This window comes from Netta rufina, assembly GCF_964035555.1.
Source record: "Netta rufina genome assembly, chromosome: 28".
NCBI classification, from domain to species: Eukaryota; Metazoa; Chordata; class Aves; order Anseriformes; family Anatidae; genus Netta; species Netta rufina.
The window spans coordinates 1,735,606-1,750,407 of NC_140152.1; the positions used below are offsets into that span (position 1 = coordinate 1,735,606).

Below are 14,802 nucleotides of genomic sequence, written 5' to 3' on the forward strand. Positions count from 1 at the left end.
TAAAGCAATAAAGCACCAAACCCCTCCGTTCAGGCGGTGCTGGGGGCCGTGGGTGCTGCAGCCTGCCTGAGGCCGCCCCGCTTTGCCCCGGCTCCCGTTCCCCTTCCGAGCCCCTTTGGGTGCCGGTGGCCACCGGGGCCGGGGCCGGACCCTGAGGGCAGCCGGCACAGCGCGGGCTGGCAGCACGGAGCCCACCAGGAGCGGTGGCACTCGGTGCCCTGACACTAAAGAGCAACCAGGGGTGCAAGGAGACGGTTTTGGGGCACCCAGCGCCCACCCCCACACCCCCGGGGCAGGGCCCAGGATCCGGCCCTGGCCGCGGGCGCACCCCAGGGCCGGCCCGTTCCTCTTTGGAGCGTCTTCCCCCGGCGCTTTCTCCCGAATTCGAATAAAACGGTGTTACCTGCTGGGCCCAACTTGGCTTTTCCAGGAGTATTTAACTTTGTCAGCCCCTCCTGGGAACCAAACAAGCGGCTCAACCTCACCAATCTTGCAGCTTGGCAGCCAAAGTTGCCTCTAGTCTTCTTATTTGTCACAGAACCGCCGTGCTAAGGCTCGGGAGAATCTTTATTTAGTGTTGCAGATGTCACCAAGGCCCCGCAGATTGGAAATGAGTCCAAAGGATTAAGACGAGGTTATTAATTGGAGGCCTTCCCCTCTAAGAATGATTGACAGTTACTTTCTGGACAAGTAATTGCTCTAAATGTCCCCCCAGCGCCCGGCGGGCCGGGGGGGCCGCGGGCGCACAAAGCCCCGCGCTGCCTTCCCCGCTCGGATTGTCTCCCCACAAAGGCGTCCTGCTGGAGTTTTCCTTGTAATCCCCTCATTATGGGAGAGGAAAAAGAATTAGAAACACGGGGCGAGGAGAAGAAAGGCAGAGGATGGGGGGGGAGGAGGGAGAGAAACAATTTCCTTTGGCTCTGCCAGCGCCGCAGCCCAGGGATGGGCCTGGGGGCTGCAGCCCGTGCCCGGCCCTGCTGTGGTGGCCGTGTCCCCCCAAGAGGGGACGGAGACACGGGGGAGGCCCTGGGGGCCGTGTGTGTGGCCGCCATGGGTTCCTTGAGATGCTGCATGCTTGGGTCCTGGGTGGGGACGGGCGATGGGGACCAGGCATGGGGACAGGTGTGACATCCAGCCATGGCACTGGGAGTGGGGAGAGATGTATGGGGACCAGCACCTGGGGGCGAGCACCATGGGCAGCCACGGGGAGTGGGCATGGGGGACCAGGGGGAGGCCAGGTGTGGGGACCAGCTACGGGGACAACCATGACCATCAACACAGCCATGGGGACCAGCCATGGGGCCAGCTATGGGCACCAGCAGTGGGACTGTCCATGAATGTCACACCAGCTATGGGACCATCCACGGGTGTCACATCAGCCATGGGGACCAGCTATGGGCACCAGCTATGGGACCGTCCATGGATGGCACATCAGCCATGGGGACCAAGCACAGGGACAAGCCATAGACGTGGGGCAGTGCACAGGGACTGGCTGTGGGGACCAGGCACGGCGACAGGGCATGGGGACCCACTCTGGGGCTATCCGTGGGGTTGGCCATGGGCTGGGGGGGGGGGCAGAAACACCATCTCTCAGTGTCCCCCTGTGTCCCCTGGGGATGCCAATCAGGCTGTGAGACCCCAATTGAGGTTCCCCGTCAGGCTGTGAGCATTGTGACCAGGTCCCCTCCCTGCCACCCAGGTCCTCGGGGTGCTCAGTGCTGCCTGAGGTCAGCCCCTTCCCCGTGCTGCCCACCCGGCCTCTGCAGGGTTTTGCCCTTCTCGTCCTCTGCACACTTTTACTTTCTCCCAACAGCCTCTTCCTTCCAGCTGCGAGCACTGCAGCTCTCGGCCGCCGTCTCGGCTTCCTCCCACTCCCTTCCTCTCCTCGGCCCAGTTCCCCTTTCGGATGCCAAATGTAACCACAAGGTTTTCAGTCAGCCCTGGTGCTGGTCCCGCATGCCCCCCCTGTGCCAGCCCATGGAGCTGCCCCCGGTGGGACACTGCCACCACCATTGCGTCCGGGTTTGGACCCTAAAGCCATCTCTGTGCCACTTCCCTTCACCCTCCTGCCCTGTCTGACAGCATATGGGGACAGCGTGACACTCTTGTTGGGGCAGCGTGCTACCAGTGTGGGGACTGCGTGCCACCACCACAGGGACAGGCTGACAGCACCACGGGGACAGCGTGGCACTGCAATGGGGACATGTGGCCCCCTGGGGACAGGGTGACACTGCCACACCGGGTGGTGCCACGAGGACCCCTCTGCTGCCTGCTTCTTCGTGGAGGGTTCCAGCTCCAGGAGCGCCCCTGAGTGCTGCTGGAGGGTGGTGGGGACGTCCCCAGGTCAAGGGGACATGGGTGCAAAGGGGCCCCTTTAGCCCCTTGTGCCAGTGTGCCCTCGCGTGGGCCACCATGGTGGCAGCGAAAGGACCCCAGTCCCCTGCTTTGGTGGCCCACGGTGGCTTCCTGACACAGGCATGGGGACACGACATGCAGAGCTGTCCCAGGAGCACCCCACCAGGGTGACCTGCACGTGCGGACCCGCATGGAGCTTCTCAGAGATACCCAACGCTCCGAAAGCCCCAAAGGGACCCAAAGTGCGCCAAGCCCCCCGAGCCTCCTGTGCCCGAAGATGCCCCACCAGGACCACCCGTGGGCTGGTTGGAGGCGCGGGCACAGCCGCCCCAGCTGCCCGGATTTGGATTTACCCACCAGGGCCGTGTGCGCGGAGCCGGCCCCGCTAAACCGCCTTAAGGTGTTGGCTCACACGGGCGGGGGAGGCCAGCAGGCTGATTTGACAAATGATTATAATTGCCTTTTAGGAGCAGATAGCAAATTGATTTGCTTCCTCGTCCAAGGCCCGTAATCGCTTCATCACTTTAAAATATTAATGCTATACTTCTTTGCTAGTTTCCCAATTACCCTAATTGAAGGCAAATTGGTTAAGAAGGTGCAATGCAGAGTATCAGGGGGTTTAGTTCACTCAAATGACAGTTTTAAACCTCCCTAATCCTATTAGCGGGCAAAGCTGCTAACGCTTAGAGACGCTGCGTCAGCTTACCGGGGCGGTGGGGCCGGGGCGGGGGTCGGGGCCGGGGGCCGCCGGCCGCACGTGACCAGCTCTGCCGGGGATTTGTCACTTTTTTAGTTCATTAAGAGGCCTGGGGCGGGTGGGTGGGCGGCAGGGGTGACCCAAAAGGGTGCCGAGGCACAGGTGGCGGTGTGGGGACGGCGGGGGGGCAGGACGATTAGCTGGGGAGACCTGGCAGAGGGTCCTGACCCGGATCCCAGCCGGCACTGGGAGCCCTGTGCAGCCCCGCTGGGAGCACTGGGAGCTGGGCTGGGGATGGGGCCAGGCTGCCTGGGGACCTTGGTGCCACCGTCCCAGAGGGAGCAGGGACATGGGGTGGGAACAGGAGCTGGCTGGGGGCTGCTGGGGAGACATGGCCCCGTCCCGATCAACACAAGTTGATTTTTATGCCTGAATGGGAGACGCTGCGAATCCTGCAGAGTGTCTGGATGGTGGGGACAACAGGGACAGGAGGGGTGGCGGGGACAGTAGTGACAACAGGATGGTGGGGACAGCAGGGACGGCAGTGCCACAGCCACGCCTGAATGCTCCAGCAGACACCAGCCCCTCGCACCAGGACCCGAGGGGCCGAGCACCACGCACCCGGGGACCCCCCACGCCACCGGGGCAGCCGAGACCCGCGGCACTCGCAGCCACCGGGCTCCGCGCCGCGCCGCCCACCCCACCGACACCGGATTCAGCCCCGCCACTGTGGGCAGCCTGCGGCAGCGCTGTCCCCGTGGGCCTTTCCGGAGCAGATGGCCCCAGCGTGGGGAGGACGGAGGCAGCTCAGCGCGTCCTTTCTTTCATGCACACACAGCGTGACTCCCGGGCTGGCTCCGGCAGGGCGGTGGCGTTCGGGGCCAGCGCTGGTGGTACATTTTGCAAGGGTTCAGCTAGCTTAGTCCTCGGGGACAGGCGATTCAGGCAGATTAGACCTCACTAAAATAGGCAGGTATTAGTGATCTCAGCAGCCTGCAGCCTTCCGGCGCGGGTGCCCGCGTGGCGGCGTTTAAGCCCGCGCTGCTGCTGAGCCCGGCAGTGGGGAGCCCCTGGGGTGGGCAGGAGGCAGCGGGGACCCTGTCCCCGGGGATGCCCTGGTGGGGACACCGGGTCCTGCTGGTTCCTGCTGGGGGCAGCTGTGCCTGGGGGCTCCTGCAGGAGCTGGGGACAGATCCTGCAGGTTGGGGTGGTGGAGACCAAGGGTAATGATGTGCTGGGCATGGGGCTGTGTCCGGCATGGGGACACAGCGGGCTGAAGGGGTGTCCCTGCCCTGCCCACCCTTGGGGTAGCCCTGGGGATGGTGGCACCGTGCAGGTGGGGGTCACACAGACAGCATTGTATGGCACAAGCATCAGACCGGTCCTGCAAAATACCACTTTTATTGATCCAAACAGTGTGGGCAACCCCAGGGCTGGTGAAAGATGTGGCAGGAGCATTGGGGACCACTGTCTGCCCCGGCTGGGGGGTGGCATCTGGGACACTGGAGCTTGGCCAGTGTGGCAGGAGGGGACCCAGGTGTCCCTGCCCAGTGCCCCAAAAAGCCCCAGGGAATGATTTGGGGGAGGAAAACCCCAAATGCAGGCAGCACAGTGGGGCACATGGCACGCAGCACCGGGCACCCGCAATGCCCACATCCCGCCCGCTCCCTGGGGCTGAGCCCAATTCTGTCAGTGCCGGCGCTACATCAGAGAGCATTTCTCCTTCACCTCATCCACGGTGCCCAGCGCCCGGCCCCGCAGCGCCGGCAGATCGATCTCCCGCAGCTTGGTCAGGAAGGCGAAGGCCCCCTCCTCTTCCTCCTCCTCCTCCTCCTCCTCGCTGCGCACCATGGCGGCCAGCTCCTGCGGCAGCTCCACCGCGCCGCCCGCCACGTGCAGCTGGGCATCGTCCCGCTCGTCCTGCACACGGGTGGGAGAGGTTGTGGCCAAGGATGGACCGGGTGCCACCGGCCTCGGGGGGGGGACAGGGAGGAGTAGGGTCCCTTTGGGATACCCAGGAGTGGGGATGCTGGGGGACACCGGGGGTGCTGGGGCTGCCCAGTCCCACACTGGGACTGCTGGGCACACACGTGTGCGGGCGGACGGGTGGATGGACGGAGACAGCAGCTGTTTGCTGCCCTCTTCAGGAATCATCTCCCATCCCAGGGGACCAGGGCGGTGGGGGAGGACAGCAGCCACCCAGCCCAGGGCTATCGGGGAGGGTAGAGGGGCTCAGGGCACCCCGTGTGTGTCCCTACCTGGGCCAGGTGGTACTTGTCCCGCAGGTGCATGCGCACGGCCGCCCGTTCTGCCTTCTTGTGTGCGAAGGCCTTGTCCCGCTCGATCCTGCATGGTGGGTGCCACGCTGTCAGCCCTGCCCCAGCCGAATCCCCCCCATCACCCTGCACCCCGGCCCTGCGGTATCGCTGCACCCGTCCAAAGGCACAAAGGTCCACGTGAGGCAGACATCGAGGGCCACATCCTGCCCCTCCAGCCCGTTGGTGACACTTGTGGCAGGGACTTGCTGCCCCTGTGACCTCTCGCTTCCCTGATGCTGTCCCTATTGAGGCCCCTAAATCACCCAGATCTGGGGAGGGGGTCCGTGCTGTGCCCATTGACCCATGGTGCCATGGGTGCTGGGGTGAGGGTGGCACCAGGCACCTACCCCTGGTCACCTGCAGCGTGCCGAGCCCCTGTGCCAGCACCCATGGGGACTTCCTGCACCATTGGGACCTCTCGTACTGCAGGGATCGCTGAGCACCCACTCTGCTCCCATCCCCTGCCTCCCTGTCCCCGTCCCATCCAGGCAGGGGACAACCCGTGGTGGGTGACACCCTGGTCCCAGCGCGTGGGGGACCCAACAGCCCCAGCAAAGCCTTACTTCTCCTCCAGCAGCTGCCGCTGGTACTCCTCAAACTCCTCGCGGGACATGCCATTGGGCAGAGTGGCCGCTTTGGTGTCCTTGGGGGGTGCCTGGGGCTCCTCCTCGCCCCCCCGCAGGTTCTTCAGGGCTGTTGTGAAGAAGGAGGCCATGGGTGGGAGGCTGCGGTGCCCTGTGCCCCGTGGTGCCCAGCCGGGTCCTGCCCGGGGCCGGTGTCTGCAAGGTCAGCAGGACCCAGGGGCGCTGCGGATCAGGGCTGGATTAAGGCATTAGGAGGGGAAGGCACAGCCACCGGGGTGGGAAGACCTTCTTGTGCCTCTCGCTGCACCCAAGGGTGCTGGGGACCCGTACCTCGCTGAGATACCCCATTGCACGGGCTCTGATGGAAGGTTCAGACCCTGCCTGGCACCATGGGCACCCGGAGCCTCCCAGCTCAGCGGGGTGAGAGGTGCAAGAAGTCGGCGCAGAGGACACAGAAGAGGATTAGCCGAAAAACTCAATCAAGGGTTGAAGGACTGGGAGGGAAACGAGGAAGCAGGCGGGCGCACACATACGCGCAGCCCCGTGGCCCCGTTAATCCCTGCTCCACCAAGACATCGAGATTGCCTGCGAGCCAGCGCGGCTGGGGGCTTCCCACCACTGGAGGACGAGTCCAGTTCCCGTAATCTATACGCAGCAATTCCCATACAGACTCTGATTAAAAGAGTAATCCCCGGCTGCGTGCAGAGCCCCGAGCAGAGCGGGGCCGGGCTGCACGTGGGGGTCTCCGAGGGCCGAAGCTCCTGCCCACCCTTCCCCGTGCTTTGGTGCACTCAGCCCCATGTAAGAGAGAGCACTAATTTGAGACTGGAGACTTAAAGATGCTGTTGAACTAATTTCTCTGGTTTAATAAAAACAAACAAAAAAAAAACCAACAAAAACAAAAACAAAAAAAAACACACACACACAAAAAAAAAAAAAACAAAAAAAAACACAAAAACAACAAATCCAGGCGGTTGAGCTGGCTGTGTTTGGTGCCTTCATTTTGTGCCGGCGTGGGGCTCTGCCGGGGTTGGGGTTTCATTTTCCAGCAGGCTGGGATGTCCCGTCCTGTCCCATCACCTGAGGGGGGGGTCAAAGGGACCCCAGAGGGGGCCATGGGCACAGCACCCCCGTGGGGCTGCTCTCTGCAGCCTGGCGGGTCGGGGTCCCTGTCGCCGCTCCAGGTGGCCCCAAGTGTGGCTAGGTGAAAGACCCATACGGGGACGGTGGGAGGTTGTTGCATCCTCTTTGGCCACCCCAGGGGAGGAGGGCACCCTGCTACACCACTGTCCCATCTTCTCTGGAAGAAAGCAGCACGCAGGTTGCCTGGCCGCTCATTTCCATGCTGCTCCCTACCCCGATGGGTCTGGGGGGCGTCTGGCCACGGGTTCTGGGACCAGGATGCAGGTTAAACGTCCCTTAGGTGCTTCAGCTCCTTCTGCAGCTTCTCTGTGAGTTTCTTGAAGGACGGCCGCTTGCCTGGCTCCATCTCCCAGCAGCTCTTCATCAGTGCGTAGATGGCAGGCGGGCAGCCCTCGGGGGGGTCCATGCGGTACCCCTCCTCCAGCAGCTCTGTCACCTCCTTCAGGCTCTAGGGATGAAGGAGGGAGCTGGGACCCCAGTGGCCAGGGGGAGCTGGGATGTCTCCCTCCCATCCATCCCCTGGGGACACGACCCAGAGTGTCCCCTGGCACTCACCAGCTTGGGGTAGGGTGCTCGGCCGAAGGAGAACACTTCCCACAGGAGGATCCCATAGCTCCACACATCCGACTTGGAGGAGAATTTCTGCCACGGCACGAGGGGGGGAGGCTGCAGCTGGGTGGGGGCTGTGCTGGGCTCCCCAGGGCTGTGCCCTCACCTCCTGCTGCACCCGGGGCTGTCCTCCCCTCATCGGGCTGTGACCTCCCGGCCTGGCCCTCCTTCACCACCAGGACTCCAGCTCCAACCCGGCTGTCCCAGCCCACCACATCCCATAGGAGATGCCCTAAATCCTCCCCATGCCCCAGGATCAGGACAAAAGCCAAATTTTGGGAGACATGGGGCTGGTGGCACCAGGAGCTGCCATGGGGCAAGGATAAGTTGGTGGGAGACGGTGGGTGAGTATGGGAAGGGGGACCCAATGGGATGAGCTGCTTTAGGACACCCCACACCACCCCCAGTCCCCTTCCCTCCATCACTCACATTGTGCTTCAGGGCCTCGGGAGCCGTCCATTTCACGGGCAGCACCGTGTTGTCCGTGCCCTTGGGATTGACCTGGGCTAAGCCGAAATCGCTCACTTTGGCCACGTGCTCCTCGGAGATGAGGATGTTGCGGGCAGCCAGGTCCCTGTGCACCAGCTTCTTGGACTCCAGGTAGTCCATGCCTTGGGCCACGTCCCTGTGGTGGTGAGGCAGTGTCACCGCGTGCCTCCCAGCGGGATGCAGAGTGCTGGTCCCAGCGGTGGGGAGAGCAGGGGGCACTTACAGAGAGAACTGGAGGAGCTGCTGGGGAGAGACTTGCGCGCGGCCCCGTGTGCGCAAGAAGTTCACCAGGTTGCCCTGACGCAGGAGGAGAAACACCTAAGAGCTGCCCGGTATCCACCCAGTGCAGCCCCAGACCAGGGATTTTGTCCAAAAAACTGAGCAGCGATGAGTCCCGCTGGCCGAGGACACTCTCTCACCTTGCTCATGAACTCCATGACGATGTAGAGGCCGTTGTGCAGGATGACGCCGAGCAAACGCACCAGGTTTTTGTGCCGGACCTTCCTGAAAGGAGGCGACCGTGGTCAAGGGGGTGCTTGTTTGTGCCTGGGTTGTGGGGCAGGGCCTGGCCATACCCCCGCAGTGTCCCCTCAGTCTCCCCCCAGGCACTCACGTCATGGCAGCAGTTTCAGCGAGGAAGGCCTGGGCGGTCACATCACACTTGATGTTCTTCACAGCCACCTTCTGCCCCATGTACTCGCCATCCAGGACATCTGGGAGGGGACATGGGGCATGTGTCATGGGGCTGAGCCCTTGGCCGCACATCCTACTCCCCACATCCCAGGCTGAGACCCCAAAAGCCCCAGGACAGTGCCCAGGAAGGACACTGGGGGATGTCCTTCAGGGATCTCTGTCTCCATCTTCTCACCTACCTCCGAACTCGCCTTGCCCGATGCGGTCTCCCAGCGTGAGGTGCTGCAGGTTCAGCAACCAGCCGGCTGAGAACAGGCGCAAGGACAGGTCAACAAGGCCACCAGAGGGGCCGTGCCACCTCCTTCCCCAAAACCCAGACCTGATCCTCTCCCACCATCCCCTACCTTTGGCCAGCTCCTCCTCGGCTGACTTCATCCCCGTCTTTGGTTTGGGCTTCACCAGCTTGGTGCAGATGGCTCCCTGCTCCTTTGTGTAGTGCTGCAGAAGGAGGGACAGACAGGGCTGGGGCAGGTGGTGGGTGCAGAGCCAGGAAATGGCTTTGGGGTGCTCCATGGGCCCCTGCCACCAAAGCTACCACCTCCATCTGGCCCGGAGGTGCCCACAGCCCCTCCTGCTCAGCCTGCATGAAATCCTGCTTTTCCCCCAGCACTGCAGTTCCCAGCCTGCATCTCAGCCCTGGTCTCCATGGGGAGACACCATGACCAGGCGAGGATTTGGGACGCTACCGGCGAGCCGGGCAGCAGATGATGGGGCTGAACCCTGCGGGAGCTACGGTCCGGCCCTGGGGGGAGCAACACGTCCGAGTTGGGTTTGCAGAGGTGAAGCGGAAACAGCAGCACGGCCGTAGTGGTTACAGAGCGGGGCTGGGGCAGCTGGGCGGGGAAAGGGCTGGTCTGAAAGCAGAAGTTGTGTCTAAATGAGGAAAATATATGGCAGTACAAAACCCCAGAAATGAGGCATGGAACAGTTATGAGACAGGGCAGAGGCAGATCTTGAGGAAGAGCCTGCAGAAAGCATGAGCTGGTGATAAACTCAGTGACAGCAGGAAGCCTGGGAGTCCCACAGGGCGAGCGGGTGAAGGGAGAGCTCAGGGGAGAGAACTGCAGCAAAACGCCTCTGAGCCTCAGCACTGCTCAGGCCTCAGCCAGAGTGTGGGGGCAGAGGCTGCCAGGAGCTTTGTTTTCCAAAATGCCCCAAGCTCTGCTGCTGCATGAAGCACCAGAGGAGCAGGGACAGGGGACACACCACCCTGGGCAGGGCACGCTGTGGGCACAGCTGGTTTGTGGCCCCCAGGGCATCCCAGATCCATCCATTGCACCCCAAACTGAGCGGGGAACAGGGAGAACTTCCCGGGGTGGAGAGCTGCACTGAACAAAACCCAGCAAAGAACACAGGCAGCAGCAGTGAGCTCCCAAGTACCACGGGACGAGGTGACCACACTGTCACATGGATGGCAGCGCTGGCACGAGGTGGGTCAGGGATCACCCCACAGGTTCTCCATCACCATGTGCTGGGCTGGCTGGACCGGCCCTGGAGCCCCCCAGTGCAGCTCACTGACTGGGGGGGGGACTCTCACCTCAATCATGTCGATGAGGTTGTAGAAGCGCTGCTGGCTGTCGATGCTCAGCATGTTCTCCTCGTGCACCACGCGGTAGTGGATCACCTCCTTGCCAAAGCTCACGCACAGCACGTAGTCGCCGGGGTGCCGGATGGACTCGCGCACCAGGAAGAGCCCGTCCTCGGCAGGCTGCAGCTCCTGCACCGCCTCCACCCCTGAGATCTTCCCGTGGAACCAGCTGGGGACAGGGGATGTGGGGACAGAGACCATGGGAACAGGGGACATGGGGACAGGACACCAGCAGCAAGACAGAAAGAGCAGAGACCCCACCAAGGCTGTGCCAAGCCCATTGCACAACCCCCCTCCCCATCAGGCCCATCCGTGCTGGGTGCGCACACTCTGTGAAGCCAGCTATTGCCCCAGCAAATCCCCCCACGGCCAGGGCTGAGGGCTGCTCTGCCCCCACGCACATCAGACCCCTCTCTGCCGCCCCCGGGCCCCTCGCTGTACTCACGGCATGAGGCTGAGCTTGTGGTCGGCACGGATGGCACCGCGCTCCCGCAGCACGCTGCCCGCCAGCAGCCCCTCCTGCCCGCTCTCGTTGTGCCTGGCGCGGTACCAGCCCTTACCCTGGGGAGGAGAGGGTCTCAGGGCAGGGGGAGGCAGGGGGCACCCCGGGGAAGGTGGTGCTGGCTCTGGCAGCTCAGCCGATGGCCCTGGGGTCCCCTCCCCTCCGTCGCATGGCCACGGCTGGCCCCCACGCGCCCCTCGGGTTCACCTCCACAGCCTCGATGATGGTGACCACATCCCCCTTGCGGAAGGCCAGCTCGCCGGCCTTGGGCTTGTTATGGTCGTGCTTGGTGACGCACTGCGTCCCTGGGGGCCAGTGTTTCTGCAGGGGAGGAAGTGGCATCAGCAAGGGCAGCGAGGGCAGGGGCAGCGAGGCCTGTCCCCCTCCACCTCCCATGGACATCGGGGCCAGCCCTGGGGACCCCCTGCTCCCTGGTCAGAATGACTGCACTGGGGACATAGGACCTTGGTGCCCCAAGGTCCCCACAGTCAGGAGCTGTCCCCTGCAGCTGGCAGCCCCACTCACCCCAGACATGCTCGGCCGTCAGTGCATCAGGGACTCCCCGTCCTCTGCCGCTGTCACCTGTGGAGATGAAACCAAGCAGGGCTGTGGAGGGATAGGGCCAAGCCCATAGCCTGCACTGTACCAGGCCACCCCCGCTGTCCCCACCTCCACCAAGGGCCTTTATGGCCCAGGGCAGCCCTGCACCATGGGAGTGGGCTGCAAAACCACAGCGTGTGCTCTGGGGATTCTCCTGCCCCAAACTCAGGTGGGAACAGGAGGCAGGTGTCCTGCTCCCTGCCCCTTCTCCCTGCCTCGCGAAGCAGAGAGGTGCTTCACCGCCCACCGGCACTGCGAGGCCATCAGAGCGACAGCAGGAAGATGCGGTTTTACCAGAAACTGGCAATTTCACCTCCTGTTTCTGCAGCTCCCACTCATCGGGGCCACGAGATCCGGGGCTGGGAGAGGCACAGGGGCCCCACAGACATGGGATGTGGCGGCGCTGATGCAGGGGCTGCCTGCCTGAGGGGTGAGGCTGATGGGCAAGGCTGGGATGAGGTGGGACTGTCACATCTGCTGGCCCTGGGATGATCACACAAGGTCCCCACGGTCCCCTGCCACCAAGCTGTCCCCCTGGGAGCCCCTAGTGCCTGTGGGCACATTGGGCAGAGACCCTCAGTCGTGTCCAGTCCCCAGGGAAAGCCCCAGGCAGTGAAAGCAGAGCCTGGAGGCAGCATGGATGGCTGAAGGGGACAGAGCAGTGCCACAGGACAGCCCATGGCACTGGTTTGTGACACCGAGCCTGCATCCTGGGTGGCATGACCCAGGCTGCCATGTGTCCCCAGACCATAGAACCATCCCTCAATCCATCAGGGTCCTCATAATAAAGCATAGCAAAGCGCCCTTTCTCCAGATCCATCATGCTGGTAGAAATTTCTCTCCATCGCTGTAAGGCAGATGTTTTCATTCCTTTTCTAAGAGAAGGTGGGATTCCTCAGCACACAAATGACTCACATGCTTCAGACTCTACCAAGGATGCCACCTGATAAGACCACATCCCACGCAGGCAAAGCTGCTTCATGCCCACCTTGCTCCTTCCTACCCAAGAACCAGAAAGCACAAAGCTGTCCCAGCAGCACCGCGCTTCTCTGCTTCCAAGACCTCAGAGGAGCCAGAGAGGCGTTGGCTTCCCGAGAAGAGAAATGTCTGAGGAGGGGGAAGAGATTTTTGTGGTGCTCACTTGACATGAGAGCACGGGCAAGGTGGGTCTGGGACCAGCAGCACCTGCACCTCCTGAGCAAACCCAGAGCTGGCCCTGTGGGAACCTCCAGCCAGGGCAGGATGATGCCTCCCCGGCTCTGCCGGGCTGGGGGAGGCGTGGGGCTCGCTCAGCGCCTTGCAGCAGCGATGTCACCCTCCGCTCTATTCCTCTTTTGGAGGGTGAGTCATGGTCACTCCTCTGCACCACCAGTGGCAATCCCCAGCCTGATGCTGTGACGACAAGGATCTGAGGACTCGCTGTGCCCGTCCCCATCCCAAACAACAAAAGAAAGGGACAGCTGCAGCTGTGGCAAGCCTAATATTAGCAGGCAGCAGTTTTATCTGCCCCAGAAGCCATCTTTAGCTAGCACAGACCTCCCCTTGTCCTGCCCATCCATGCCACACATTATTATCCTGCTGGACTAAAGCCTTTGAGCAGAGGTGCAAAGAAGGTGGCTGCTCCCTGGTGGTCTCAGCCAAAGCCCGAGGTGCTGGGATGTAGCTGAGCTCAAGTGTAACACGTCCAGGGTGGGTGAGGACCTCCTGGGCAAGGAGCTGAAGGACAGGCTCCGCTCTATACCCCTTGCCACAATGCAACCGGCACAGAGACGTGCCAGCAGGCATGACAGTGGCTCCAACAGTTGTCCTTCATTTTCTGCTGCTCCAGGACAGCCCCACCTGGTGCAGCCCTGCCCATGGGTGCAGATGGTGCTTGAAGGGTGGGGTGCTCTGCTCGGGGCGCCCGAAGGCTCCACTTCTCCTCTCCCCCACTGGCACTGGGCAGCCTGTGAGACTCGGGGTGCCCAACCCATCCCAGCCAGCACCTCCACCCAGCAACCCGGGGCATGCCGGTGAGTCACGATCCTCTGGTGCCACTCACACGCCTCATACTGGAGCAACTGTTTGTTCGTGGAGATGTCCAGCCCGTCAAGTTCCCACCACCGGAATGAGCATTCCCACAAGCACGGTGCATGGGCAGAAAGCCTAGGAGAATACATTTGTCCCCCTCTATTTTTTTTTTTCTTGTTGTTGTTCTACACTTTTTTTAACCAGTTAACCTAAGCATTTGCAACAAAGATGAGAAACACAAAAGCCCAGTGGGGTTCCTGACCCCAAAACAGATTTCAAGCTTGTTTCCAGTGCTCAGAGTTACTCTAGCTGGAAGAAGAGCTGCCACAATGCGACAGCACAGAGGTGGAATGGGCAACAGACACTCTGGCAGATTGCACCTCTGTACTGCAATGTAAGCTGGACATATTGCACACACCCCTCTGAAACACGGACCGGAGAGGTTCCATTTTACCAACACCTGGCTGCACTAAGGGTCACCAAGACAAGTGGTAGATGTAGATCACCTGTTGAAAAACGGGCGACACATGGCCATTTTCCCCACCGACTGCAGTCCTCGTAACACGACATCCATCCCTCCCCACCGGCAGAGCAGACACGGCAACGCATCACCTGCTCTCAGCAACTCCAGCAGTCCCTTGCACTTACCTCCCAGCCACGTCCATGCAGGGCCTTGGTGGCAGCGATGCCTTGGAGCTGCTCGCAGCTAAGTCTGGACTCAAATTCCCAAATTCCTGGAGAATAAACTCCCTTTCACACGGAACGGCAAAGCTTTATTTTCAAGGGCATAGTCCCAGAAAGAGACACTGCGTTATTTCCTGATTTCTCTTCTGGTTAGGGCTGCAGAAGTAACATCCTGGAGGTCCTAGTGCCTGCCTCCTGCACAGTCAAACATTAATCAGAGCTGACTCATTATTTGACAATGCTTAAAACAACTTCTACCCTTTGATGGCACAAATCCACACCCTTGCTAGAAATGATCATCAGAACTTATACCCTGCAGCACTGCGTAGCTCTCACAGAAAATTAATGTTCCACTATGCAAATGAGAAACCTGCTGCTACCGCTGGAAGCTGCCACCAGTGCATCCACCCAAGTTGCAGGTGCTCGTGGTGCCAGCAGCTCTCTGGGGAGACTCAGGAGTGGACGTGGTGGGACCAGGGACCCTGGAGCCTAATTCTGTCTCAGTACCAATTTCCGTCAGATTTAGGGGA

The 14,802-nt window shown here is 61.8% G+C and overlaps 2 protein-coding genes across 2 annotated transcripts; both read right to left on the reverse strand.

Moving 5' to 3' along the window:
- Positions 1-4,753: 4,753 nt before the first annotated feature.
- Positions 4,754-6,085, reverse strand: LOC311219614 (complexin-3-like; the record flags this gene model as incomplete). Its single annotated transcript, XM_084302818.1, has 3 exons — positions 4,754-4,972; positions 5,311-5,398; positions 5,934-6,085. The coding sequence occupies 3 exons, from the start codon at positions 6,083-6,085 to the stop codon at positions 4,754-4,756; spliced, it is 459 nt and encodes a 152-aa protein (XP_084158944.1).
- An 845-nt stretch (positions 6,086-6,930) lies between these two features.
- MATK (megakaryocyte-associated tyrosine kinase) lies at positions 6,931-14,372 on the reverse strand. The gene is made up of 13 exons (XM_084302801.1): positions 14,237-14,372; positions 11,504-11,560; positions 11,186-11,299; positions 10,922-11,037; positions 10,426-10,645; positions 9,233-9,326; positions 9,068-9,133; positions 8,809-8,908; positions 8,615-8,699; positions 8,419-8,492; positions 8,136-8,331; positions 7,653-7,739; positions 6,931-7,545 (listed from the first exon to the last, which is right to left on the reverse strand). The coding sequence occupies exons 2-13, from the start codon at positions 11,510-11,512 to the stop codon at positions 7,363-7,365; spliced, it is 1,344 nt and encodes a 447-aa protein (XP_084158927.1). The 5' UTR covers positions 11,513-11,560; positions 14,237-14,372; the 3' UTR covers positions 6,931-7,362.
- Between the last annotated feature and the right edge of the window lie 430 nt (positions 14,373-14,802).

Bases quoted from the DNA above. Each gene is read 5' to 3' on its own strand.
- MATK (XM_084302801.1), bottom strand. The intron at 10,646-10,921 runs GTGAGTACAGCG...CCCTGTCCCCAG, and splicing joins CACAAGCTCAGCCTCATGCC to CTGGTTCCACGGGAAGATCT. The intron at 7,546-7,652 runs GTGAGTGCCAGG...CTTCATCCCTAG, and splicing joins GAGCACCCTACCCCAAGCTG to AGCCTGAAGGAGGTGACAGA.